The sequence below is a fragment of the Lagenorhynchus albirostris genome, chromosome 15 (genome assembly GCF_949774975.1).
Source record: "Lagenorhynchus albirostris chromosome 15, mLagAlb1.1, whole genome shotgun sequence".
Lineage (NCBI taxonomy): Eukaryota > Metazoa > Chordata > Mammalia > Artiodactyla > Delphinidae > Lagenorhynchus > Lagenorhynchus albirostris.
This window is the reverse complement of record NC_083109.1, coordinates 70,396,088-70,422,122: the sequence shown is the minus strand read 5'-3', so window position 1 is coordinate 70,422,122 and position 26,035 is coordinate 70,396,088. Positions and strand designations below refer to the sequence as shown.

The 26,035-nt window shown below is 42.6% G+C and overlaps 1 protein-coding gene across 3 annotated transcripts in view; it reads left to right on the top strand.

The window, feature by feature from the left end:
• The first annotated feature begins 8,060 nt into the window (after positions 1-8,060).
• The window catches only part of NSMCE1 (NSE1 homolog, SMC5-SMC6 complex component), a 33,021-nt gene continuing 15,046 nt past the window's right edge, over positions 8,061-26,035 (top strand). The window contains exons 1-2 of one of the 3 annotated variants that reach the window (XM_060122167.1): positions 8,061-8,123; positions 15,443-15,589. In XM_060122167.1, the coding sequence (XP_059978150.1) occupies positions 15,454-15,589 (136 nt within the window). In that variant the 5' untranslated portion in view covers positions 8,061-8,123; positions 15,443-15,453. Of the gene's footprint in view, positions 8,124-8,600; positions 8,619-14,475; positions 14,569-15,442; positions 15,590-26,035 lie in introns of those variants that run through there. The other 2 variants (XM_060122166.1, XM_060122168.1) reach the window with 2 other exon arrangements.

Sequence of the window (26,035 nt, the reverse complement as noted above, 5' to 3'; positions counted from 1 at the left end):
ATGTCACCTCTTTAAAACCTCTCGATTATGTCCACCCTGAATACTTGGGTATTTGGATCAGCTCTGGAGCAGGTGTGTGTTTTTGCCCACCTGCATGCACCCTCCCTTTCTATTGTAACAGTGCACCGATTTTGTTTGGATGGATGACCCCTCCTTCCTTTTTGGTGAAACTGTCAATCAAGTTGTCCACTCACCTCTGCCTTGGGTGGGACATAAAAACTGACTGGGGCCAATCAGCTGCTCTCTCCCTCCAGTACAAATCCTGAGATGGGTGACATGAAACCTCAAAGGGATGGCAGCCTGACTGCATCCTCATAGCTTCTGCCAGCTGGGTCCCCCAAGCTGCTCTCATCCCTGTTCAGTGCAAGAGTTGATTCTTCAGCTTTCTCTTTGTTATTTGTTACGATGAATGCAAAAGTGGAATGAAAATGAAAAATTTGATGAGTCAACTAGATACATTCTTTTCAATCTTGGCTTCCAAATCTATTTTCAAGTGAGTTTTAATTAAGAGATAAAACATATGATTTTACCTCTATTTTTATGATGGTGGTGGCAATATATATGTATATATATGTTTTCAATCATATTATAATTGATTCATAACTTCAAAAATGTATTAAGTGCTAAAGAATAAAATACTTTTGAAACATCAGAACAAAAATAACATTCACTAAGCTCTTAATTCATGACAGATACTATATGTAGGGTTTTTAGTTTTTCATCTCCCCATCCCACCCCTCCCCCAATCCTGATGTCTAACACTGTATTGTGGACAAAGAGAGAAGCAGCAATTTGGAAATATTTGTCTATCATTCCCAAAGGAATTAATAATTTTCAAATCAGAATAAAAGTGTCCCAAGAGGTTGCTGAACCCATGAGGAAGAACCATGGAGAAGGAATTCTCCATTTTTCTTCCTTTTAGAAGAAACACATGTAAAGTGAAAATGATTTACAACCTGTTCCCAGTGAGAAAAAGAGAGAGAAAATGCTTTTGTTGGAATAACCTTTAAGAGCCTGCGCCATGGGACGTGTGAATAAATTTAAGTGTTTTCTAAATCAGTCCTGCTAAAACTTTGATGTGCTCGTGATTCAGCTGGGGATCTTGTTAAAATGCAGATTCTGCTCCAGTAGGTCAGGGTGGGGCCTCAGACTCATGCTGTGAGATGTCCCACAAGCTCCCAGGTGATGCTGATGCTGCTAGTACGTGGACCACCTTGGAAGAGCAAATGTAGAATGTTCCTTATGTGATCAGAACAGTCACTGCAATTCAAGAGCTCTCAAAAGGCTTACTGGAGACCACGCTGAATTTGGAGTTTTGATCAGCTTGCCCTGAATTCAACCTTTGATAGGTTTTCTTTTTAAGTCAGTTAGGAAATCACTATGACCTTGAATCTTATCTGAAAATCACTCAGACACAGGCAAAAGAGAGGCCTGAGAAAGTAGGTGTATCAAATTCTAAATGTGTTCACTTTATTAATATTTACCTTTATTATTTGCCACTTTTCCAACATTTATTTGCTCAGGCCAGGGGATGTTAAAAGAAGGCAATTACAAGAAGAGGTTAGGACTGCTGGTAGCTTGACAGAGGGAAGAAGATGGAAATACTGTAAACAGCTGATGCTACAGTTACAAACTTGGGGTATTTCATGCAAAGGCAAAAAGCCCTAGAAGTAGTAATTGTCCTCAAAAGCTTCCCTGTACTCATCAAGAAAAGTCGTTATTGGCTTAAAATGGCAGATAAGTATTTTAGAATTATTAATACAGAAAAGAGAAAACTTTTAAAATGTTAGTGTATGAAGGGATAATCTAGTTATATGGAAAATTCCTTTCTGTATAACAAATCTTGGATGATGCTAGATAAATATGGCTGTAACTATATCCCAATTTTTATAGTGTCAATTTCATTATATCTAAAATCTTCATGATCACAGACTCTATTTTGAAAAATAATATTTCTCATGAATATAAGACATGCTTTTCGAGAAAAGTTGGAAAATATAAGAAAGTGACACGAAAAAACATTTACCTGTAATCCCCCCAATGAGGGATATCCACCGATAATATTTTAGTATATATTCTTCTAGTTCTCTAGTTTTCTCTTTCTCTGAAAATATTCTGCATCATGGCTTTTTTCTGACCTCAAGTATTCTTTGAAAACATGGTTTTCAGGCTGCATAATGTTCTGCAGAATATTAACTTATGCCAACCATTCTCCTTTTTAATTATATGGAGACATTTAAATTGTTGCTATTTTCCTCTGATGGAATTAAGGCTATGATGTACTTCTTTGTACATTAACCTTTGTGTGAGTCTCTGATTATGTCCTCAGATTCCTAGAAGTGGACTTATGAGGTCAAAGAACATGATATGTCTAGGCTCGTCATGGGCACAGCCAAATTGCCCTTTATGAAGATTGAACAGTCTACACTGTCCAGGAGCATGCACATTTCCCAGTCCACTGTTGGACTCTAAATAGGGATCATTTTTAAAGCTGACCTTTGGGGGCTGTCTCCATCCTTCTAAGATAAGGGATGAGTAGAGGGCAATCACTTTCCCTTTCTGCTCCACAAATTCATACCCATTACCTCCACCAGATCAAACTTCAAATGTAATGAATCTCCAAATTATGTGAGTAACAGATGCTAAAGGTGAAAAAACGAAAAGGGTTTAACCTTTCTACTTTCTTCTCCCTTTATTGCCATGTACTTTAAAAAATTAAAATGTGGTTTTCATTCTTTTTCTTATTTTCACTCTTCCTATTAGAAATTTTAAAAAAATACAGAAAAGTGAAAGAGAAGAAAAATGACAGTCATCCATTTTCCCACCATCCAACATTAACCACTGTTAAGGTTTTGGCACATTTACCTCTATCCCCTTTGTTAAAGGGGATGTTTGCAAAATTATACAAACTCTATATATGAATATATGGTTTTATTATTTTAAGATTATCATATTACAGATAAACCTCAAGACTTCTTTATTTTCCACCTCATCCCACACCCCTTCCCCCTTCCTAGAGCCCCTCTAGTAACAGTTTTGTGATAATATTTCCAATCCTTAAAAAGAAAATACTTTTATATGCATATATTTATCTATTGGAAATATAAACTATTCCCATTATGCATTTCATCAATTTTGCATAAATGGTAATCCTGTTGCATCCTTTTGTATCTTGCTTTTTTCCCACTCCATTCTATGCTTTTAAGATTCATCCGCGGAAATACTTGAGTCAATTCATCCTTTTTACTGTTACACAATTATCTATTGCACGTGAATATTTTGCTTTTTCATTTCCCTGTTAAAGATGTTTTCTTTTTTTTCCTCTATTGCCAACACTGTGACAGCAAACCTCCTGAAGAGCCCAAGGGAAGTTTTCTCCAGTTAATTTCCTAGAAGTGGAGCTGATAGATGAGCTTTTTCTATTTCAGTAACACCAAATTGCTCTCCAGAGCAGCTATAATATTTACAACTCCACCATATACGTACCAGAATACTGGTCTCCTCTCACCCTTGGCAACGTTTTGTCGTTCTTATGGGGGAAAATCGGTATCTCTTTGTTTTTATTTCCAAGTAATAATAAGGTTGAACATCTTTCTACACATTTTGCAGCCACTTGAATTTCCTCTTCTGGAAGATACACTGGGAGACTCAGTTTTTGCAGCCATGTTTGTACTATAGATGGAGCTGACACTTTCTTCAATTCTGCTGTTCTCATTTTGGTGTCAAGTTTAGACTAGCCTCATAGAATGTGTTGGATCGACTACTCTATCTTGTTCACATTCCAGGGCAGTTTGTGTAATACAGTTTTGTTCTGTTTTTTGTTTTTCGCATTTTTTGTGTATCACTCCAGTAAAATTATCTCGGTCTAGGCATTTTGGCAGTTGGAGCCAGTCTTCTATACTACCTTTTCAAGTTCATTGATGATTGTTCATCTACTTCTCTTCTTTTTGGACCAAGTTTTGTAATTTGTATTTTTGTCAAAAATTACCTTTTATCTAGGTTTTCAAATGTATTGGCATAAAGTTGTTCATTATGTACTCCAATGTTTTCTAACATTTTCATTCTATCTGGTGTCTCCTCTGCCATTTATAACATTGCCTATGTGTATCATTTTCTTGATCAGTCTTACTAGGAGTTTGTCTATTTTATTTGTCTTTAACAGAACGTCGGGTTTTGATTTCCATAATCAACTTCATTTTCTTTTGTTTTTCATTTTACTCTTCTCATTTTGCTTTTGAAAAATTGCTTTCCCTTTTGTTGTCTCTTCAGTTTTTATTTTTCTACCTCTTATATGCAACACTTAAATTTTGTTTTCTTGCTTTGTAATAAGTACCCTTAAGGCTATAAATCCCTCCTCTAATTGTTGTTTTAGTTAGATCCCACAAGTTTTATGTCTCACAAGTTTTATGTCAGGCTTTTATTGTCATTCATTTCTAAATATTTTATAATTTTTTATTGGTTTTCTTTTCAAGCCGTGTGTATTCTTCAGTTACCAAATGTATGTTCTTTTTCTTTCTTTTTTAAAAATTAATTAATTTATTTAAATTTTGGCTGCGTTTGGTCTTCATTGCTGTGCGTGGGCTTTCTCTAGTTGAAGAGAGAGGGGGCTACTCTTCACTGCGGTGCGCAGGCTTCTCATTGCGGTGGTTTCTCTTGTTGCGGAGCACGGGCTCTAGGCGTGTGGGCTTCAGTAGTTGTGGCATGCAGGCTCAGTAGTTGTGGCTCGTGGGCTCTAGAGTGCAGGCTCAGTAGTTGTGGCACATGGGCTTAGTTGCTCTGCAGCATGTGGGATCTCTGGACCAGGGCTCGAACCCGTGTCCCCTGCATTGGCAGGTGGATTCTTAACCACTGCGCCACCAGGGAAGTCCCTGTTGTTTTTGTTTTAAAAATGTATTATAAAATCGTTCAAAATACAAAAAGATATAAAAAAAATAATATAATGAATACCCAGCTTAAGAAATAAAACTCAAATGTATGCTGATAATTTTCAATTTTACTTTTCATACGTAAAAGATGCAGGTGATAAAAAAACAAATCACTTTGTCTTGCTGGCCCCCTCCTGAGAAGCAACTGCAGTTACTAATTTAAGGTGTATTCTTGTGAGTTGAATAGGTTTCTTTTTGGCTCTCTTTTTGTTGTTGATTTTTCATTTTACTTTGTTGCGGTTTGTGAATACAGTCTGTAGATTCTTTGGAATTTAAGCTTCCTTTGCTGGGCCAGTGCATAGTCAATTTCTGTAAGTGTTTCAACTGTGTTTGAAAGGAACAGATGTGCTAATGTTCTTTGTCTAAAGTACAAAATTGATTTCATCACTTCCTCTCTGAGAGCTTCTGTGGTCCTCAGGTTAAAGACCCATTGCCTTAGCCTATGATGTGGTCCCAAGCTTCCTCTTTAGCCAAGCCCTCAGTTACCCTCCTTTGATACAACACATTTACAGACATGTAGCTCTTGTATCTTTTAGGGTCAACTTTCAGAAGAAATGCTTGAACTGTCAGAGTTGTCCTGTAGCAGACAGTCCAATGCCTGACAACGCAAAGGTCCTATTAGATAGATACTGAGTCAACCAGAGAATGGGCTGTGTTCTGAGGATGGAGTTAACCAGAGAACAGGACAGTCACCCAGTGGTGGGTTACTCACTCCCTCATCATGAACTCTAATCCTCACTCACCACTTGTTCCTCCTGAACCCAGCCTGCCACACTGAGGCCTCTGGTTGCAGTACCCTCCATGTCGATTTCTCAGCACTTTCCCTCCTCCCTCCCTCTGCCTGCCCACCATGGTGGATCACTTCAAAGGCCCTCCCACCAACGCCTCCAGTTGCTTTGCCTTCTAGAATCAGTGGCATATGCCCAACCAAGACCCACCCCAGGATGAATCCACACTTAGCTTCTGCTCTGAGGCCCCTGACACGCGAACGGGAGATTGTGGGGGGGGGGCGGGGGGGGAATGGGGGGGGAGGGGAACCGGGTAAGCGACTGTCCCGTCTACACATTTAAGGTTTCAACCTTCGCTGGAACCTCACTTTTGCACTCACTTCGGCCTCTGTTCCAAACCTTTTGACTCCCCTCAAGTCCCCTAGCATCTCCCCAGCCCCTTTATTCAGCAGAATGATAGTTTGCTAATTTATGGAGAAAATAGAAGACATCAGGGGTGAGCCTTTATTTAAACATTTTCACTTCCTTTCCTTCTGTTTCAGAGCGTCTCTCTTCCTGCTTAAGATAAAAGTAATCCTGTCTCCGTATGTCCTTGACCCCATCCTCTCCTGTCTCCCGTTTTTATTCTACTTTTCCCCTCTGCTCCTGTGTCTCCCCTTCCCAAACCATCCTTCCGAAAAGTAGTCAGCACCCCCGACCTCAGCTTCCGTGCATCCACTCCTATTGGAGGCCAAGCTAGCTTCTTCCCCTCTCTATGGGCTCTAACTGGCCATCAAATTCTAAACTCGGGTCACATCTTTCTTGCCCTGTCCAGAGCGCTGAAGATCCTGACCACTGCCTGCTTCTCAAAACTCTCTCCTACCTATTTTGCCCTGATACCACTCTGTTTTGAATCTCTTTCTGGTCTTTCTACCTTCTTTCTTGTCCCTTTGATCCTGAAATGTCCCCAGCGTTTTCTACTCGTGGTCCTCAGTTTTTATCCCTCCACACACTAGGAAAACACACAATTCATTACGAAGGGGTGCAGTCTCTACCAAGCTCCGAACAAGCACTGCCATGGGAGAATGCTGGCTGATTGTCACTACAGTGCCCCATTTTTCAAGAGCTGTCAGATACCCTAGGGTTTTACGTGAAATGCCTCAACTTTAAATATAGGTTATGAATTGAAAGTTTGCCAAAACTGTGCAGAGTAAATAAAACATGGATGGTCTCATTAGGGCTGTTCTTTTCTTATTCGACTGCCCCTAGGACAATTTACAAGGTACTGTATTAGTAATGGAAGTTCACATTTATTGAGGATTTACTACGTGCCAGACACACCTCTGAGTGGTTTGCATGTATTAACTCATTCAATCTTCACAACAATCCTATCAACAAAGTGCTATTATTATCCTGCTTTATAGAGGCAGCAAACTGAGGCAGAGAGCTTCAGTACTTTGCCCTGGGTCTCAGGGATTCTGAGTTTAAGAACCAGGTTTGAAGTCCAGACAGTCCAGCTCCAGAGCTCAAGTTTTTAACCACAGTACTCTGCTGGTTTCCTCCCGCAGTAGATGAGAAAACTGAGGTCCAGAGAGACTGAGAAGTTGCCCAAGACCACAGGAGTGGTAACCCGCCAAGTAGGGACTTGAAGATATCATCACAGGGATTGACACTTGCACTTTCTACTGGTCTATAATTAGTTACCTGTTACCTGTTGCCCCTGCTAGACTGCACGACCAGCTCTCAGACCAGGGACTGGAATACAAACGTTTGTAAAATGAGTGCCCTGGAGACGCAAAACAGTCCATTCACCTCTGTTAATAACTTCATTTACTTCTCACAACAATGCCCAGGTAGGACAGTAGCTAACATTTAATCAGCACTTCCATGTCCCATTATCTCTTAAAACCTCACAAACACACTATTTCATAGGGACTATTATTATCCCTACTAGACAGAAGAAGAACCTGAGGCTCAGTGCAGCTCCATGACTTGCCCAAGATCTGGCAACTAGTAAGTGACAGTCAGGATTCTAGCGCACGCTATAAGACAACAGAGGCCTCTTTCTTGACCATGAGGCCACACTGTCAGTTCTACAGATGGGAAAACTGAGGCCCGGGACGGGGCACTAACTTGTGCCCACGGAATCGCGCCCATTGAAGAGGGCATACTGCATTCTTGCTCTTCCCCATTTTGGGCCGCGGAGTGCCACTGCGGAGCGGGAGGCGGAGGACGAGAAGCGGAAGCCCTTTCCTGTAAGGTACCGAGAGCCGCTTAGATGCGCTAACTCCCGCCCTCACGGACGGATCCCGCGATTCCAAGGCAACGGCGCGGGCTGGAGAACAGGAAGTGAGTCACCCGGTGGGAGGGACAAATCTGCTACAGTCACCAATGGGAGCGCCGTGTCCCCGTTAGCCCCGCCCCGAGGGAGGGGCCGAGCCCGCCTTTTCGCCTTCGCCGCCGGCAGTGTGGGCTGTGCTTGAGCGCTGTGGTGGGTAATCGGGGCGCGGGGGCGCGAGGCTGACAGGGAAGGAAGAGTGTCGCTCAGGAAGGCGAGGGGCGGACGGCCGGTGGGGGTCAGGCCCCGGGGGTCGGTCCGCGTGCTGTGCCACAGTGTGGCTCCGAGGCCCGGGGACTGGGGCTTCTCAATTCCTGATGGGGAAACTGAGGCCCCGTGAGGGGCGGCAGAGCTAGGTAGACCGGAAGCTCGTCCATCACACGCAGACAGACATTTTAAAAACGTAATATGAGGTGAAAAAATACTTTAAATCATAATATTAGTTGAAAAAGCAAAATACAAAATTCTGTCTAAACTGAATACGTAAAATAGGGCCTTCACTGACCACCCTCTTAGTCTCGCCGGCCTCTGTGCTTCCCCTCTATTTTGGGTACAGAACTTCTTACTTTGTACAAGTCCACAGCCCCTTATTTTAAAGCCCTGAGGCTGGATGTGTTCAGAATCCCGAATTTCTCGGATTTTCGAAAGGTAATATGGCGCATATATTATATGTTCTGTCGTATCTTCAACGGGGTCTGGGGCAATGTCTTGTGATCAAATACATTACTTTTCTCACAGCTAAATATGTGCATATTTACGCGAAAGGGGTAAACAACAACCATAAATAGTCTCACCTTAGGTCAGGTTTTGAAACTTAAAAGATTAGTTTTGAGATCTTTCGAGATTTGAAAATTGCAGATAAGGGATCTGGATCATAATTTTATCGTTCACTCATATTTCTCACTAATTCGGACTGAGGCTGCCACAGTTCCTCACCCTGCTTTTGTATGGTCACTTCCCTGTCTCCATCACTAACGCTGTGTCGCCTTGTGCCCTCTCAGCCTCAGTTTCCTCATCTGTAAAATGGGGTCAGTAATGCTTTCCTCATAAGGTTCTGGGGAGGATGAAATGAGACTGTGAATGTGGAACATTAATACTGTGTCTAGCACTTGGCACAGATAGTTGTTATGTTTGAGATTTGCTTATTCCACAAACATTTCTATTTTTAAATTATTTGAATGGTGATACACCCCCCCTTTCATAGAGACTACTGACTTCTCTGCATAAACAAGCCTATATGTATCTTTCACCCTCATTTTCCCACCCCTTTCCCCCAAATTATAGCATTGTATACTGTTCTATACCTCCTTCTTATAACATTTATTTTGGCTGTTCCTTAACATACTTATATAATTTTCTTTTTTTTTATTAAGATAAGTTACCCACCTATAAAAATGTGTGATATAAGTTTGAAGAACAAAAGTACAGTGAACACCATCCACACACCACCAAGTTAAAAAATAGTACATTGTCATATCCTCAAAGCCGCCACTGAATCATTTTCTTCCCTCCCTAAAGATAACTACTGCCCTAAATATTGTGTTATCATTCCCTTGTTTTTCCTTGTACTTTTTAGTATTGCTCATGAATGCAGTGTAGGGTTTTGCTAGTTTTTAGATTTTATATAAATGGGATCCAAATATATATTTTGTGTGACTTGATTTTTGCACATAACATTACATTTATGAGATGCATCCATGTTACTATGAGTAGCTCTACTTCATTGCTGTTTTGAATTCCATGGTATGATTAGAAAGGCTTTATGTAGGTGTTCTTCAGTTGACTGGCACTTATACTGTTGCCAGATTTTTGCTATTACATCATGCTTCATAAACATACTTCCTGGGGTAAATGTGGAAGTTTCTGTAAGGTATATACCTCATAGTAGATTTCTGGGGATATCAGATTTTTAGTGATATCAAATCAATGTCTGAAGTGGTTATAAGGGCTTATACTCTACCAGCAGTGGATGAAAGTTTCAGCCTCAGCCATTCTTAAGAATTTATGCCTTTCTGGTGACGGGTGAAATATTAATCACTATGGTTTTAATACTCATTTGCCTGATGACATTGAACATTTCTTTATGTATTTATTAGTCATTTGTGCATTCTTTTCATAAATTTTCTCTTGCTCATTTTTCTCTTACATTGCCTTACCCTTACTGATTTGTAAGATTTCTTTATATATTCTGAATCTTTTGTGTGTGGCTTAAATGTGTTTCAGATACCTTCCAGTTTGAGCTTGTCTTTTGTCTCTCTGTCTCTGTCTCTCTCTCCCCCACTTTCTGTATTTTTGATGAACAGAGGTTCTTAATTTTAACAAATCGGATTTATCAGTATATTCTTTTATGGTTTGTACTTTTCATATCTTTTAAAGAAATTCTGCTTTCCCTACCTTTGGGTCATAAAGATACACTCCTATATTGTTGTCTAAAAGTTTTATTGTGTTTCCTTTCTTATGACCTTAATCCTCAAGGATTGAGTTTTGTGCATAATGTGAAGGAAGGGTCTAGTTTTATATTTTTTCACGTATGAATAATGGGTTGTTCTGGCACCTTTCATTGAAAAGTCTGCTTTGATCTGGAGTTCCATTTCTTCAACATACCAAGTATCCATATATGTATACATTTCTATTTCTTTTTTTTTTTTGCGGTATGCGGGGCCCCATTTCTATTTCTTAGTTGTCTATTCTGTTCCATTGGCCTTATTTGTCCATTTCTGTACCATTATCACCCATTATTCATTACTCTACCTGTATAATAAGTCGTGGTACCGGGTAGGACAAGTCCTCTTGCCTTTGTCTTCTCTAAGAATGTCTTTGCTGCTTTGCCTTTACATTTTCTATGTAAATTTTAGAACCATCTTGTCAAGTCACACAGAGACATGTACACAAAGCCTGTGAGGATTTTGATTGGAATTGTATTGATTCAATTGCATTGGATCAGTTTGGATTTTAAAGTGAATGCTTTGAACATTTCATCCTTTAAGTGTTATGTGTGCTGTGGGTTTTTGTAGAAGTTTCCTTCTATTCCAAGTTTGTTAAAGAATTTTTAGTATGAACAAATGTTGAATTTTATCAACTATATTTTCTGCATCTATTAAGATGATTGTATGCTTTTTCTCCTTTCTATTAATGTAGTGGCTCACACTGATTGGTTTTTCTCTCCCGCCACAGCTTTATTGAGATATTATTGACATATGACATTTTTTTTTAACATCTTTTTTTTTTTTTGCGGTATGCGGGCCTCTTACTGCCGTGGCCTCTCCCGCCGCGGAGCACAGGCTCCGGACGCGCCGGCCCAGCGGCCACGGCCCACGGGCCCAGCTGCTCCGCGGCACGTGGGATCCCCCGGGACCGGGGCACGAACCCGCGTCCCCTGCATAGGCAGGCGGACTCCCAACCACTGCGCCACCAGGGAAGCCCTTTTTAACATCTTTATTGGCGTGTAATTGCTTTACAATGGTGTGTTAGTTTCTGCTTTATAACAGAGTGAATCAGTTATACATATACATATATCCCCATATCCCCTCCCTCTTGCGTCTCCCTCCCACCCTCCCTATCCCACCCCTCTAGGTGGTCACAAAGCACGGAGCTCATCTCCCTGTGCTATGCAGCTGCTTCCCACTAGCTATCTATTTTACATTTGGTAGTGTATGTATGTACATGCCATTCTCTCACTTTTTCCCAGCTTACCCTTCCCCCTCCCCTTGTCCTCAAGTCCATTCTCTAGTAGGTCTGCGTCTTTATTCCCATCTTGCCCCTAGGTTCTTCATAACCATTTTTTTGTTTGTTTTTTAGATTCCATATATATGTGTTAGCATACGGTATTTGTTTTTCTCTTTCTGACTTACTTCACTCTGTATGACAGACTCTAGGTCCATCCTGCTCACTGTAAATAACTCAATTTTGTTTCTTTTTATGACATTTGATGGACTTTCAGATGTTTAACCATTGCTGGGATAAACCACACGATCACAATATATTGTCCTTTTTACATTGCTAGGTTCGGTATGTTAACATTTTTGCTTTGTTCATGAAAGATAACGGATTTTCATTTTACCTTCTTTTGCAGTCTTTGTTAGGTTTCAGTGCCCAAATTAGGTCAGCTTCATCAGATGCTTTGGGGATGGTTTGTTCTTTTTCTGGCTCTGGGATAGTTTATGTAACATTTGAAATGATTTGTTTCTAGAATGTTTGGTAGGATTTCTTGATAAATCCATTGGGACCTGAAGTGTTCTTTGTGGGAAGATAAATTTCCCATAAAATGTCTTGAATGGTTATGAAATTGTTTAGGTTTTTAAATTATCTTTAGTCAGTTTTGAATGAATTTCCTATGACTTTGTACATATTTAAAATACAGCTTATTTTAAGTTGTCTATAATATCTTTTTAAAATGTTTGTGTCTGCAATTAGTTTCCCTTTTTCATTCCAAATATTATTTATTTATAAGTTTTCTGTCGGAAAATCTTGTCAGAGGTCTGTCACTTTTACTAAGTGCCTTCAAAGAATAATTTTGGTTTTATTGATCTTTTCAGATATGCACTTATTTTCTATTTCATTAATTTCTGGTCTTTATTATTTTCTTTCTTTAGCGTTCTTTGGATTTAATTTGCTGTTATTATTTTTATAGCTTCAGATGGATGTCTAACTCACTAATTTTCACACCTCCCTCCCCCCAAAATATATATTTATATATAAACATTTAAGGCTATTAATTTCTCTCTACTGTTTTAGTTGCCCCCCACCAATTTCTATGTGTAATATTTTATTTTCAGTTCAAAATATTTTCTGATTTCCATTAACAATTCCTCTTTGATAAAGGATTAAGTGTGTGTTTCTTAAATTTTAAACAGTTTTTCTACTTTTCTTTCTGTTTTCTGGTCCCCACCTTTATTGCATTGCAGTCAGAGAATATGTTCTGTATGAGACCAGTCTTTTATAGTTCGCTAAGACTTACTTTCTGACCCATATGTGGCAATTTGCAAAATTGTTCCAGGTATGCTTGAAGATTGTGTATTCTGTAGCTGTTGAGTACAATGTTTTATACATGTCCATCAGATTAAGTTTTTTGTTGTGTTTTACAAATCTTCTCTCTACACACATTTTTTTGTTCATTTATCAATGATGGAGAGGGATATCTTAGAATCTCCCACTATGGTTATGGATTTGTATGTTTATTTTTGTAGGTCTGTTAACTGTTTTGAGGTTCTGTTATTATGTGCTTAAATATTTAAAATTGTTATGGCTTCTTTGGAACTGAACCTTCTTATCATTTTATGGGGACCATCCTTATCTCTAGTAATGCTTCTGCCTTTAAGTCTGTTTTGTGTCATATTGATATAGCCACATCAGCTGTCTTTTGGTTAGTTCACAGAGTGTATATTTTCCTATACTTTTACTGTAAATTTTTTGGCATTCTTATGTTTTAGAAGTAACTTCTATGTCATATAGCTAGGTTTTATTAATTATTCAATTTGACAAGTTTTTGATCTGGTTTAACAGCCTGGCTCTGTCATCTACTTAAAGACCCTTAGTTTGGAAAGCCTGAATCTCCAGAGTTTCTAGGGTAAAAGTCCAAATTCCTCAGCCCAGCGTATTCTGTTCTTGTGTCTGGAACAATCACTGGCAAATAAGGGGTACTCAATACCTAAAAATAGAATGGATGAATGAAGGTACCTGATCCTAGTGATAGGAAATAGACTTGGCAGGACTTGGGGACTGGCTGGATCTAGTCAGCCTCAGAGGAGAGGATGATCAGGGTTTGATGCTCAGGTCTGTGGTGTCTGTATGTCTGCGTGGACTGTAACACCCAAACCAGATGATTCTCGAAGAGGACTCGGGGGGAGGAAGGGGTTGAGGAAGGAGGAGATTAGTCTGGTTTAGGATTGGTTGAGGTTGAGATGCTGGTGAGATATTCTCAAGGAGAGCTAGCAGGCAGTCAGAGAAACCGGTCATGAGATGGTGCATCTTCCCAGCTCTGAGGCCCAGCTGATGATGCCATTTAAAAAGAGCAGTAACTAGCCTTTTTGCGTATCTCCTAGAGCTAGTTCTTGGCAAATCCTTGGTAGTCATATCTCATTTAAACTGCATTTTATTCTTTAAAGATCGTATTATCCCCATTTTATAGAAGAAAAGACTGAGATTAAGCATATTAGCTAAAAATGTGTCTGTGTTATATTTGCTTAAGGTAACAGCGACTTTCGTATAAGATCATGGCATCACCTGAAGTGGATGTTAAAACCTCAGAATTTCAAGCCCCTCTGCAGTCAGAACCTCCAGAAAAGACCTGGGGGTCTGCATTTTTAATACACAGGTTAGGTGATTCTTAAGATCAGGTGGGTCTGGCAGGCACAGGTCTCAAAGCTACCTGTCTAGTTCTCGCCCTCAGGTCTTAGCTGCTGCACTGCGCCACCTCTCTGTGGCAGGGGCAGGCTTTTTTTTTTTTGCGGTACGCGGGCCTCTCACTGTTGTGGCCTCTCCCCTTGCGGAGCACAGGCTCCAGACGCGCAGGCTCAGCGGCCATGGCTCACGGGCCCAGCCGCTCCGCGGCATGTGGGATCTTCCCGGACCGGGGCACGAACCCGCGTCCGCTGCATCGGCAGGCGGACTCTCAACCACTGTGCCACCGGGGAAGGCTTTTTGATCAGGGCTTGTGCAGTCCTTTTATCAGCTCTGATCTTTGTGGAAAGTTAGCGTTTTAGTAGAGAGCAGGAGATGTTGAAAAACACCTTGCAGTCCTAGCATGACAGTTGTTTTATTAGTGGTTTGGGAAAGGAGAAGGAAACTAGCATTTATTAAGTGTTTACTAGTAGTTCTCTAAGCAGTGAAAGTTATTCTGATTTTATAGTGAGAAATGGGGCCTCAGCTAAATTTATCCCAGGCCATAGATCTGGTAGGAGGCTGAGCCAAGTTTCAGACCCAGAAGTGTCTACTAGTAAAAATAGCTCAAATTTTTTTTTTAGTGTCTAGTCTGTTACCAGGCTCTTATATGTATTTTTTTATTGAGGTATAGTTGATACACAATATTATGTAAGTTTCAGGTGTACAACAGAGTGATTCACAATTTTTAAAGGTTATACTCCACTTATAGTGTTATAGGCTTTTATGTGTATTTACTCATTTAATCCTCATAGTAATTCTAGTGAAGACGTTTCTATCACTATTCTCACTTAACAAATCAGAAACTGAAGCACGTGGAGGTTAAGTGTCCCCGTTTCACACACCTCCGTGGTGGAGCGGCCTGTGAATCCAGGCTTTCTGGCTGCTTCCAGAGTCCATACTTCTCACCACTGCCCAGTACTAATTTGCCTCACCCCTGACTCGTGTCCTTTTCATCTTTGTACTATTCAGCGTGATGAACTAGATTTTAAAAACCATAACAAACTTTTATCTGTTAATGTAAATTGGAACAGACCGTGGAACGTTGCTTTTGGTGCTCAGACATGACTGGATTGCCTTTGCTTCTTTTTTAGTTCCTCCATCCATGCAGGGCAGCACGAGGAGAATGGGCGTCATGACTGATGTCCACCGGCGGTTCCTGCAGCTGCTGATGACTCACGGCGTGCTGGAGGAGTGGGACGTCCAGCGCTTGCAGAAGCACTGCTATAAGGTCCATGACCGTGAGTATCGTTTCCCTGTTCCCAGGCTGCTCTGCCACCGTGTGATCAGGGACTAGTGACACTGGACCAACACCACGTACCCAGTCAACCGATACTGCCGACCTGGGCGTTCAAGTCTCTCACCATCTCATGCCAGCCCACCTTTCTCATCTCATCTTCAACTTTTTATTTTTTTAAAGTAAATCTGAAATTTAGCCCAGTGGCTAAGAACTTGGACTCTGAAGCTGGATAGTCATGGTTCACACCAAAGCTCTAGCACCTTCTCCAGTCCAAGTTGCTTCATCTCTATAATGAGGATAATCATTTGTACTTCATGCCTGGGGTGGTTCAGAGGATTAAGAGACATAATACATACAAAACACCTGGCACGGAAGGCGCTGCATTGGCTATTGATAGGAAGAGGGCACCTTAGCACAGGGGTGAAGGGCACAGCCTTGGACTTGGCCAGATCGGTGAAGTGCCATCCCTGCTCTGTGCCAGCTGTGGGCATTGGGAGCATCTTCTCAGTGGGTTGTCGGGAGAGGTAAGTAAGATAACACATGCGGAGCACTTAGAGACAGGGCCTGGCTTCAATAACTGGAGGTAGCAGTAGAAGCAAGAGGATCCATTTTGATAGATCAGTGAAATCAATGTTGGTAGATCTTACTGACTGAGTGTCAGTATGGGTAGATCTTGTTGAGTGAAAAAGAAAGTTGATAAATTATACCTATTGTATGATGTCATTGTGCTAAGTGTTTTTGTAAAACTTCACGATCTTTATTGTTCATGAATACATACATCTGTGTGTAAAAATATAAAAGTGGATTCTAGAAGGATGTGCAGTACACCATAAGTGTGCTTGCCTTTGGGGAGAGGAGGCGTGGGATCGTTTTGTCACTAGAAATCAAAGGATACTTCATCATTACCCTGTTTTGTTCTTTTATTAAAAAGAAGACAAACATGGCATTGTCAGCATAGTCTAATGGTTGTCCTTCTGACTGATTAACAGGAATTTAAGTATTTGTTTTTTATTCTATGTTTTTGTCTTTCTGTATTTTTAATTTTCAAAAGAAGTAGTCAGCTAAGTCGAGAGGGGTGGGGAAAGGTGTGGGAGGGGCCCTGGGTGCACCGGTGAAGGGACCCAAGACAAGGTGACACATTTCGAGAACTGCAGTCTGTGGCCTGACAGAGGCAGAAGCCAGATCCCTAGGAGCTGAGGGGGGGAGGGCAGTAAGAGGGAAGACAGTGAGGAGAGAAGCAGTATCTTCCTGATGTGCAGAAGAAGGAAGACTTAAGAGGGTGGCACGTAGAGAAGAGGCAGGGTTTGAAGCGGCTGCTCCAGTGAGGTGTTCACGGGAAATTCTGGGAGCTGGATGGCGCGCATCAACAAATTAAAAGCTTGGAGGGGCCCTACAGTAAGGAATCCTTTTAAACTCTGTTTAATCTTCTGTCTCCAAACTTAATTGACCTACAAACCTTGGGAAACTCTGGACAAGAACATATGCCGTGTGGGAAGAGAACAGGTTCTTGTGGTACGTAGGTTTACAGGTTATGAAGAACTCATAATTGTACACCATAGTAATGGTTTTTTTTTTTAATTTAATTCTGTGGATATTGCAGACTTCTAGAAGGATTTGAAGCAGGAGAGTGACATAATTATTGCTGTGTTTGAGACTCTCCTTCTGGTGAAAATATGTTTGCTCTAACTGCCTGTACTGTGGTGGATTGGGGTCTTTGGTGAGAGCCTCCTTTATGGAAAGGGAATATTACATCTGTCAAGCTACCTTCTCTTGCTCTTTAAAAAAACACAGCAGGACTTTAAACTTGGCCCTCAATGTCCTTTAGTGATGGGCAGAATCATGCTTTTCTTAATTTTACCTACGTGACAGTTCCTTTTCCCTTTTAGTTTCTCATCTGAGTCCTGAGTGTGAGCTTTATTGTTGAGGGGAAGTTTCAGAGCTCACTGGAAGGAGCTGTATGATGCCTGGGCACTAAGAATGAAAGTGGTTTTGCCTTTATTTGACCTTTAAAGTTGTCATGACCTAATTTAGGAAAGTCCTGTAAAATGTGTCTAGGAATTGATTTATTCTTCACACTTTATGTACCATTTCTGTGCATCAAGATATGGTTATGGCTAGGGTAGTCAGGATAGAACTATAGGTGTTTTCTCCCATCGTTCATTAAAAAAAAAAGAGAGAGAGAGAGAAAAGCTTGTTTCCAAGTGTTAATGTTATTTGAGAGATTTTTAAACTGAGGGATGATGGAATGAAATTATCTAAAATTAAGTAAAAACTTGTAAGACCAATATTATTAATCTCCTATCTTTTGAAGAGATTCCTAGGAAATTCCCCTTTTACCAACTAGAAAAATATTTAGGTTCCCAGAGAATGATGAAACAAAGGAGTATTTGAAACTGCAAGTTTCAGTTTCCCAGAGCATTTGTCCCTTTTGTCAAAGCACTTCCTATTCTGGGCTCTTGCTTGGGCTCTCCTTTTACTGTCACTAGGGGAAGGCCAACTTCCCACATCTCTGGCTAGTGAAGAATTTCAATTTTTTTCTGATGTCCTGGTATAAAGCCTTGGCCTTTCTTCCTGGCATTGGAGCACCTTAGATTTTGAACCAGGGTTTGTGTACAAGCATGTGGCCATCCAGCACCATTTCCTGAGACTCTCCAGTGGGCCAGGCCTCTGTGCAAGAGATAAACTTGACACAGAGATAAACTTTTGCTTCGCCTTGGGTTTCGTGAGTCAGACCTGGAATCAGACACGGAATCAGACGATTCCAGTATAAGCCCCCTTGATGGGAGTAAGTACAGGAGGCCTGGGGAGTGGTGGTTAAGAAGACTTGGATTTGAGGATTTCCACTTTAGACCAAGATAGGGTAACAGGGACTAATTTACCTTCCTGTCTGAAACAATCAAAAAATGGACAAAAACATGCAACACCGGTCATTAGCCAGTGAAGGACAGTGATCTCTTGAGAGGTAGGCATGAGGGTTTTTCCCTCTTGACACCAAATATGCATTTTTTTTTCCCAGCACTACCTCCCCAGTTCTCTGGACACCAACTTGAGTGTCCAGGAACTCAGTTCAGTTCTGACACTACCTACCTGGAGTTAGAGTCAGATCCCACCAGTGAGGGGCTTAGTCCCACAAGACTGCCCCTACTTACGATGCCAGTCTCAAGTCCTGGGCCACCCATACTTCTCACTGGCTATAAATCAGGGTTCTCATGATGCCCTCCTCAGGTTCAATACATTGGTAGAATGGCTCATGAAACTCAGGAAGACACTTCACTTGCATTTGCTGGTTTACTATAAAGGATACAACTCAAGAACAGCCATATGGATAAGATGCATGGGGCAGGGGTGGTTTGGAGCCTCCGTGCCCTCTCTGGGTGTTCTACCCTCCTAGCACCTGGATGTGTTCACCATCCCGGAAGCGCTCCAGATCTCAACATTTAGGGATTTTTTTAATGGGGGTTTTATCACGTAGTCATGATTGATTAAATCATTGGCCGTTGGTGATTAGCTCAGTCTCCTCTGCCCAGAGTTGTGGGATGGGGCCGAAAGTTCCAGGCATGTAATCAAGGCTTGGTCTTTCTGGCAGCCAACCCCCATCCTGAAGTTGTTTAGGGACCTGCCAAGAGTCATCTCATTAGAACAAAAGACATGCCTATCACCTTATCACTTAGGAAATTTCAAGTGTTTTAGGAGCTCTGTGCCAGGAACCAGGGACAAAGAGCAAGTATCTTTCTTTCTTTCTTTTTTTTTTTTTTTTAACATCTTTATTGGGGTATAATTGCTTTACAATGGTGTGTTAGTTTCGGCTTCATAACAAAGTGAATCAGCTATACATATGTCCCCATATCTCCTCCCTCTTGCGTCTCCCTCCCTCCCACCTGCAAGTATCTTTCTTATACCACAGGGAGAATTGGGTTGCGCCCTACAGTTGCGTCCGCTCACTGCTGTGAGAGCACTTTCAGACCATGGCACAGGGGAAACCAGGCAGAGCTAGACAGACACTCTGAGTTGAGATGGAGCTGAGAGTTCAAGGAGATGAAAGCAGCTAGGGTTTGTAGGACAGAGAACTGTACTGGAGAAGAGAGATGCACAGAGAGAAAAGTAGAGATCTATAGAGTGCCCCTCCACCCCCATCAAGGATCCAGCTGAGAACTGATCAGCACGGGAACTACCTGAGGCTAAGGAAAGAACCAGTTGAAAGAAGGAATTAGGGAAACAATGTGGCATGTTCACACGGGGCTGGGAATAGTGCCTATTGCAGGCCCAAAATGGCTTCCCTGGTGAATTCTACCAAACATTCAAGGAAGAAGTAATACCAATTCCACCCTCACTCTTCCAGAAAATTGAAGAGAAGGGAACGCTTCCCAACTCATTCTGTTAGGCTTGCGTTATCCTGATACTAAAACCAAAGACATCGCAAAGAGAGAAGACTAAAGACCAAGATCCCTCATGAATGTAGATGCTAAAATTCTAAACACAGTTTTTGTCAATCTCATTCAGCAATATATAAAAAGGCTGATGTAATATGACCAAGTGGGGTTTACCCCAAGAATGCAGGGTTGGTTTAGCATTTGAAAATCAATCAATGTAATTCACCACATTAACAAACTAAAAAAGCAAAACCGTATGATCATCTCAGTAGGTGCAGAAGAAGCATTTGACAAAATCCAACATCTACCCTGGCATGATGAAGCAGAAGTTTCTTACAGAAAATGAAAGCGATCCTCAGGAGCAGGGTGTAAGCAAGATAAACAGGACCTCAGGCATTAGAGCAGGAGAGAGGAATCAACAACTGTCTGCACAGAGTTGAAAAATCTAACATCTGTTTCTGATTTAAAAAAAAAAACGGGCTTCCCTGGTGGCGCAGTGGTTGAGAGTCCGCCTGCCGATGCAGGGGACACAGGTTCGTGCCCCGGTCCAGGAAGATCCCACTTGCCGCGGAGCGGCTAGGCCCATGAGCCATGGCTGCTGAGCCTGCGCGCCCGGAGCCTGTGCTCCGCAGTGGGAGAGGCCACAACAGTGAGAGGCCCGCGTACCACAAAAAAAAAAAAAAACCCCTCAGCAAGTAGGAAAAGAAGGGAACTTCCTTAACCCAATAAAGGGGATCTATATAAAACTACTGCTAACATATTTAATTGTGAGAAACTGAATACTTTTCCCCTAATATCAGGAGCAAGACAGGAACGTCCATTCTCATCATTTCTGTTCACCATTGTACTAGAGGTTCTAGCCAGTGCACTCAGGCAAGGGAAAAAAAAAACCCACATTGGAAAGGAAGACGTAAAAGTGTCTATTCACAGACACGATCATCGTAGAAAATGTGATGGAATCTTTGAAAAAGCTACTAGAACTAATAAGTGGGTTTAGTAAAGTTGCAGGATACAAGATATACAAAAATCAGTTGCATTTCTGTGTGTTAGCAGTGAATCATCAGAAACTGAAAAATTTTTTAAAGCACCATTTATAATAGCATCAAAAATATGAAGTACTTAGGAATAAATCTGACAAAAATTTGTAAGGTCTGTAAACTGAAAACCACAAAATATTGCTGAGAGAAATTAAGGAAGATCTAAATAGATGGAGAGACATGCCATGTTCATGGGCTGGAAAATTCAGTATCGCTAAGATACCAGTTTTCCCCAAATGATATATAGATTCAACTCAGTTTCAGTCAAATTGAAACCACTAGGTGGCGTTTCAGGGAGGTCTCCTAGGAGCTCCGGTTCTTTATGTCTCAGTGCAGAAAGAATTCAGTGAAAGGCAAAGTGATAGATAGAAGTGATTTATTAGAATAGGACGCTTGTGAGGTTACAAGTAGCGGACGGGCAAGAGGGTGCCATGTGCCGAGAACTTAGTGGGCCAGTTTTATAATCAAAGGAAAAGTGGGGAGGGGGTAAAGGCCACCCTCTTCCTCATTCTAGAGTAGCCGTCAGGCTTCCATCATCAGCTCCTCCTACAGGTTGGCCAGGGGAGTTTTCTTGTCCCTACTTGGTCAAGCCAGGACTGTCGTGGCACTATGGAAATGAGCAAAAAGGCAGTAACATATGCTAAAAATGCTAAATCATCTCAGGTTTTGGTATAATGTCACCTTTTCCTTATATTTTTGTTTTTAGTACATGCAGAGGAGTGTGTCCTAGGAATCATTAACTTACTGAGTCAGGATATGGGTAGGATGTGGGTCTCATGCCACCATTATTTTATTGTTTTGGGGTGTGTCTCATACTTCTGTTGCATTGTTTTGTTGCTAAGCAAGTCTGCTTTCTTGAGTCATCATTAACTTCCAGAGGTCACCAGTACCTTTTTCTTTACTTACAATCCCCTAGCGGGATTAACTGTTTAATTACAGTAAGTCCCCTACATACAAACGAGTTCCATTCCAAGAGCGCGTTCTTAAGTCCAGTTTGTTCGTAAGTCCAGCAAAGTTAGCCTAGGCACCCAACTAACACAATCGGCTATATAGTACTGTACTGTAATAGGTTTGTAATACTTTTCACAAAAATAATACATAAAAAACAAACAAAAAATAAAGAAAACATTTATAATCTTACAGTACAGTACCTTGAAAAGTACAGCAGTGCAGTACAACACCTGCCACACAGGCGCTGGCGTTGAGTGAACAGGCAAGAAGAGTTACTGACTGGAGGAGGGAGAGGAGGTGGGAGACGATAGAGCTGAAGGATCGTCAGCAATAGGAGATGGAGGGCAGGCTGCAATGTCACTCATGCCTGACGCTGATGGCACAGGGTCTGGTTCCTTGCTGGGTTCAATTCTATCTACCCTCCTGAAAAACCGATCCAGTGATGTCTGGGTAGTAGGTCCTTTTTTCTTGTCATAGATGACACGGTAGCACTGGATTTCATTCTCAATGGCTGTTGAACCTTCGTGTACCGTGAAGTCTGACTCCCAAGAGAGTTGGCAAGTAGTTATGGGAAGATTCATTAGTTCAATTTCCTAAAAAGAAAACAAACATGGAAGCCTGAATTTTGAAGCCTTCGAAGGAGGCCCACGTCCCCTTGGAAAGTAGGTATTCCTGATGATGTTGACGGGGAATGGTGTTGCCCAGCTCAGGGTCTGAGGGGGCCCTGAACCTGAACCTGACTCTGGGTTGGAATGTGTGTCATTGATCATGTGGTTTTACTGGGCAGAAGCAGAAAGTTGCCACAGCCCACAGTTTCATAGCAACGAGTCTTTCAGAGTTACTCGCCTTGTTAAACTATTTTGGGGCTGGTCTTTCTGGTTCTGTTTGGTTGAACAAGTTGGGTTTTAGGGGATCATTGGGTCCAGCCTCCTCGTCTTACAAAGCAGGAAGCAGAAACCCCTGGGAGTCTGGTGTGCTGTGTAGCCCCTTCTCACACAATGACTCTGGGCCCCAGCACTGCCCAGTGCTGCCTTCTGAGTCAGTGCCCGATTCTTTGAGGGCCTGCCTTGCCTGAAGCTCCTAGGGTTTTTAAATTGATTGATTGATTGATTGATTGATTGCGGTACGCGGGCCTCTCACTGTTGTGGCCTCTCCCGTTGCGGAGCACAGGCTCCGGACACGCAGGCTCAGCGGCCATGGCTCATGGGCCCAGCGGCTCTGCAGCATGTGGGATCTTCCCGGACCGGGGCATGAACCTGTGTCCCCTGCATCGGCAGGCGGACTCTCAACCACTGCGCCACCAGGGAAGCCCTAAATTAATTTTTTTAATTTGAAATAGTTCCAAACTCACAGGAGAGTTGTAAGAATAGTACAAAGAACTTTTTCCCCCCTGAATCATTTAAGAGTAGGTTACCAGTCTGAAATTCCATCACCCCTACATTCTTTAGGGTGTGTTTCCTTCTAGCAAAGACATTCTCCTGAATAACCGCAGGATAACCATTAAATCTGACATTAACATTGATCCATCACTATCATCTAGTCCACAGACCCCATTGGTGTTTCTCCAGTTGTCCCAATATTGTCTTTTTTAGCAAAGGATCCACCCCAGAGTCATGTGTCACATTTAGTTGTCACATACAATTTGTCCTCAGGACAAATTAGGTAGAATATCTGAAATCTTAGATTAAAAAATTAAGACTTAACATTATTTCAGCGAGCAGAATAAGTAATATGACGTTCAGGCAAAACACCAGTGAACTGAAGTGCATGTACCAAAAATAGATTAGGGAACACAGTGTCAGAGGAACATTATGGATGATAGATATTTTCCGTTCTTGTCAAACCTCTCATCTGCCCTCATCCTAGCTTTGTTTTCCTCCTGCGGATTTACATGACCGCATCTGCGCTGTTGTCTCTGCAGGCCTCAGGGCTCAGACTCATCGTTGGGTGGCACGTGTTAGTGGTGAGGCAGTGATGCTGTCCACCTTTCAGTTTAGTATTCTATCCTGTATCTGCAGTCACGTTTATACGCACCTTCTCTTTCCAAGGAGGACTCAGCGATGATTAGATGCTGGCTCCAAATAAGTTTTCCTCCTGCTTTTAATGATTTCATTGTCCATTTCTGCCCTTTGGCCGTGATGAACAGTTAATAAGCATACCGCTGTCAGCCTGCTTGCCTTTTCAGTTAATCAAGGGGGATTAGGCTTGTGACCATAACTGAAAAGTGGCATAAAATTAGCATGAAAAGTAACATCTCAAACGCAACTTGATGAATTTTTCAACATACAGAATTTCATAACAGGCAGTTGTGATGTGCTCAGACCAGAGTCTTTGGGTTCTGGAAGCTCTGCAGCCACGAGGAAACAAACTCTTGTGGCTTTCACATCTCTGGCTCTTGAAGGACTCACTGTGTCCAAGTTCCAGCCGGCCCTTGATGACTGCGGCGCAGGAACCCAGCGGGGAGATGGTCCCCAGCAGTCCTTCCAGGCCAGTGCGGATCTGCTGAGCCGGGGCCTCTGTGTGCTCCACGCTCTCCCAAAGCGTGGCCTTCATTTGCTCCAGGAAGTGTTTCATACTGGCTCCCAGCCACAAGGGAGGGTGTGTGGGTGTGTGGGAGGGCTGGGAGTGGATTCTTCAGCAGGATTCCACACACACCACTGGCAGGAATAGGGAAGCCATTTCTTGAAGACACAGGTTCAAATCAGGGACTTGGGAAAGTGTGTTTTTCTTCAGTTTCTGAGTCTCTGCTTTCTGTTTTATAGAGGAGATCTTACCTACCTCATGGAAAAGTCATGAGTGTTAAACAGGAACTTAGGTGAAGTGCCTGGCACAGAGTACTTCCTGCTCCACGTCCAGTGCATGCGCCTTGCTGCCCCTTCCTTCCTGTATGTCCCTCCCCCTACCATCTACTCTCAGGTCCCGGGGCTGGGGGTGGGGGTGGGAACTCACCTCAGAAGATCCAGGATGTTGGTAAGTAGGGTGATAGGAATTGTTATGTAGACCATAGGCTGCATTTCTCGCGCTGGGATTTTCTCAGAAATACTCGTGGAAGGAGATCACGAGTGCAGGTGCTGAGTGGGGGTGTGAGTGACAGGAAGGCCAGCGCGGCTGAGAGTAGAGCGAGGGGGCACACGGGAGCCACTGGTGGCTTCCAGGTTGGCAGTGGTGGTGCGGGTATCTGGCTTCACCCTGGCTGCATGTGGAGGACGGGTGGGGGGCTAGGGTGGACGCTGGGAGGCTGGAGGAGGCTGTGTCGCACTCCAGGGGCGAGGCGCTGGGGACTCAGAGGAGGGCTGCAGTGAGCCGGACGAAAGCGGCCGGAGTCATCCTTCCTATGGCACCACAGGCCTGCCCGTGCCTTTCAGCCACCTTCCTCACCCCTGCCGGGAACGGGGTGCTGAGCCAAGTCCCACGTGTACAGAGTGTGGACATCAGTGAAGGCCACTCAGATGAGAACAGGCAATGGCTGTTTATTCAGAGCTTGCTCTGACAGGGGGACTTGTGTTTTGGAGACTTGCTGGCAGGCAGGGGAGTGGGAAAGCTGTATAGAGGAACAAAGGGAAGGCTTCAGCTGTGCCCTGATAGGAGGCCGTGGGCTCAGGAAGCTGGAGGCGGACAGTCTAGAAGCAGGACAGGCTGTGATTGGTTGCGGGAGCACACCTGGCTTTCTCAGGTTGGTCCTAAGTTGGAAGCAGGGACAGAAATTAGGGAAGCTGTCAGTTATTAATCAAGACCTGTTCATTTTTTTTTAATATAGATTATTTTATTTATTTTTGGCCACTTTGGGTCTTCGTTGCTGTGCGCGGGCTTTCTCTAGTTGTGGCGAGCAGGGGCTACTCTCCATTGTGGTGCGCGGGCTTCTCATTGCAGTGACTTCTCTTGTTGTGGAGCACAGGCTCTAGGCGTGTGGGTTTCAGTAGTTGCGGCACTCGGGCTCAGTAGTTGTGGCTCCCAGACTCTAGAGCACAGGCTCAGTAGTTGTGGCGCACGGGCTTAGTTGCTCCGTAGCATCTGGGATCTTCCCGGACCAGGGCTCGAACCCGTGTCCCCTGCATTGGCAGGCGGATTCTTAACCACTGCACCACCAGG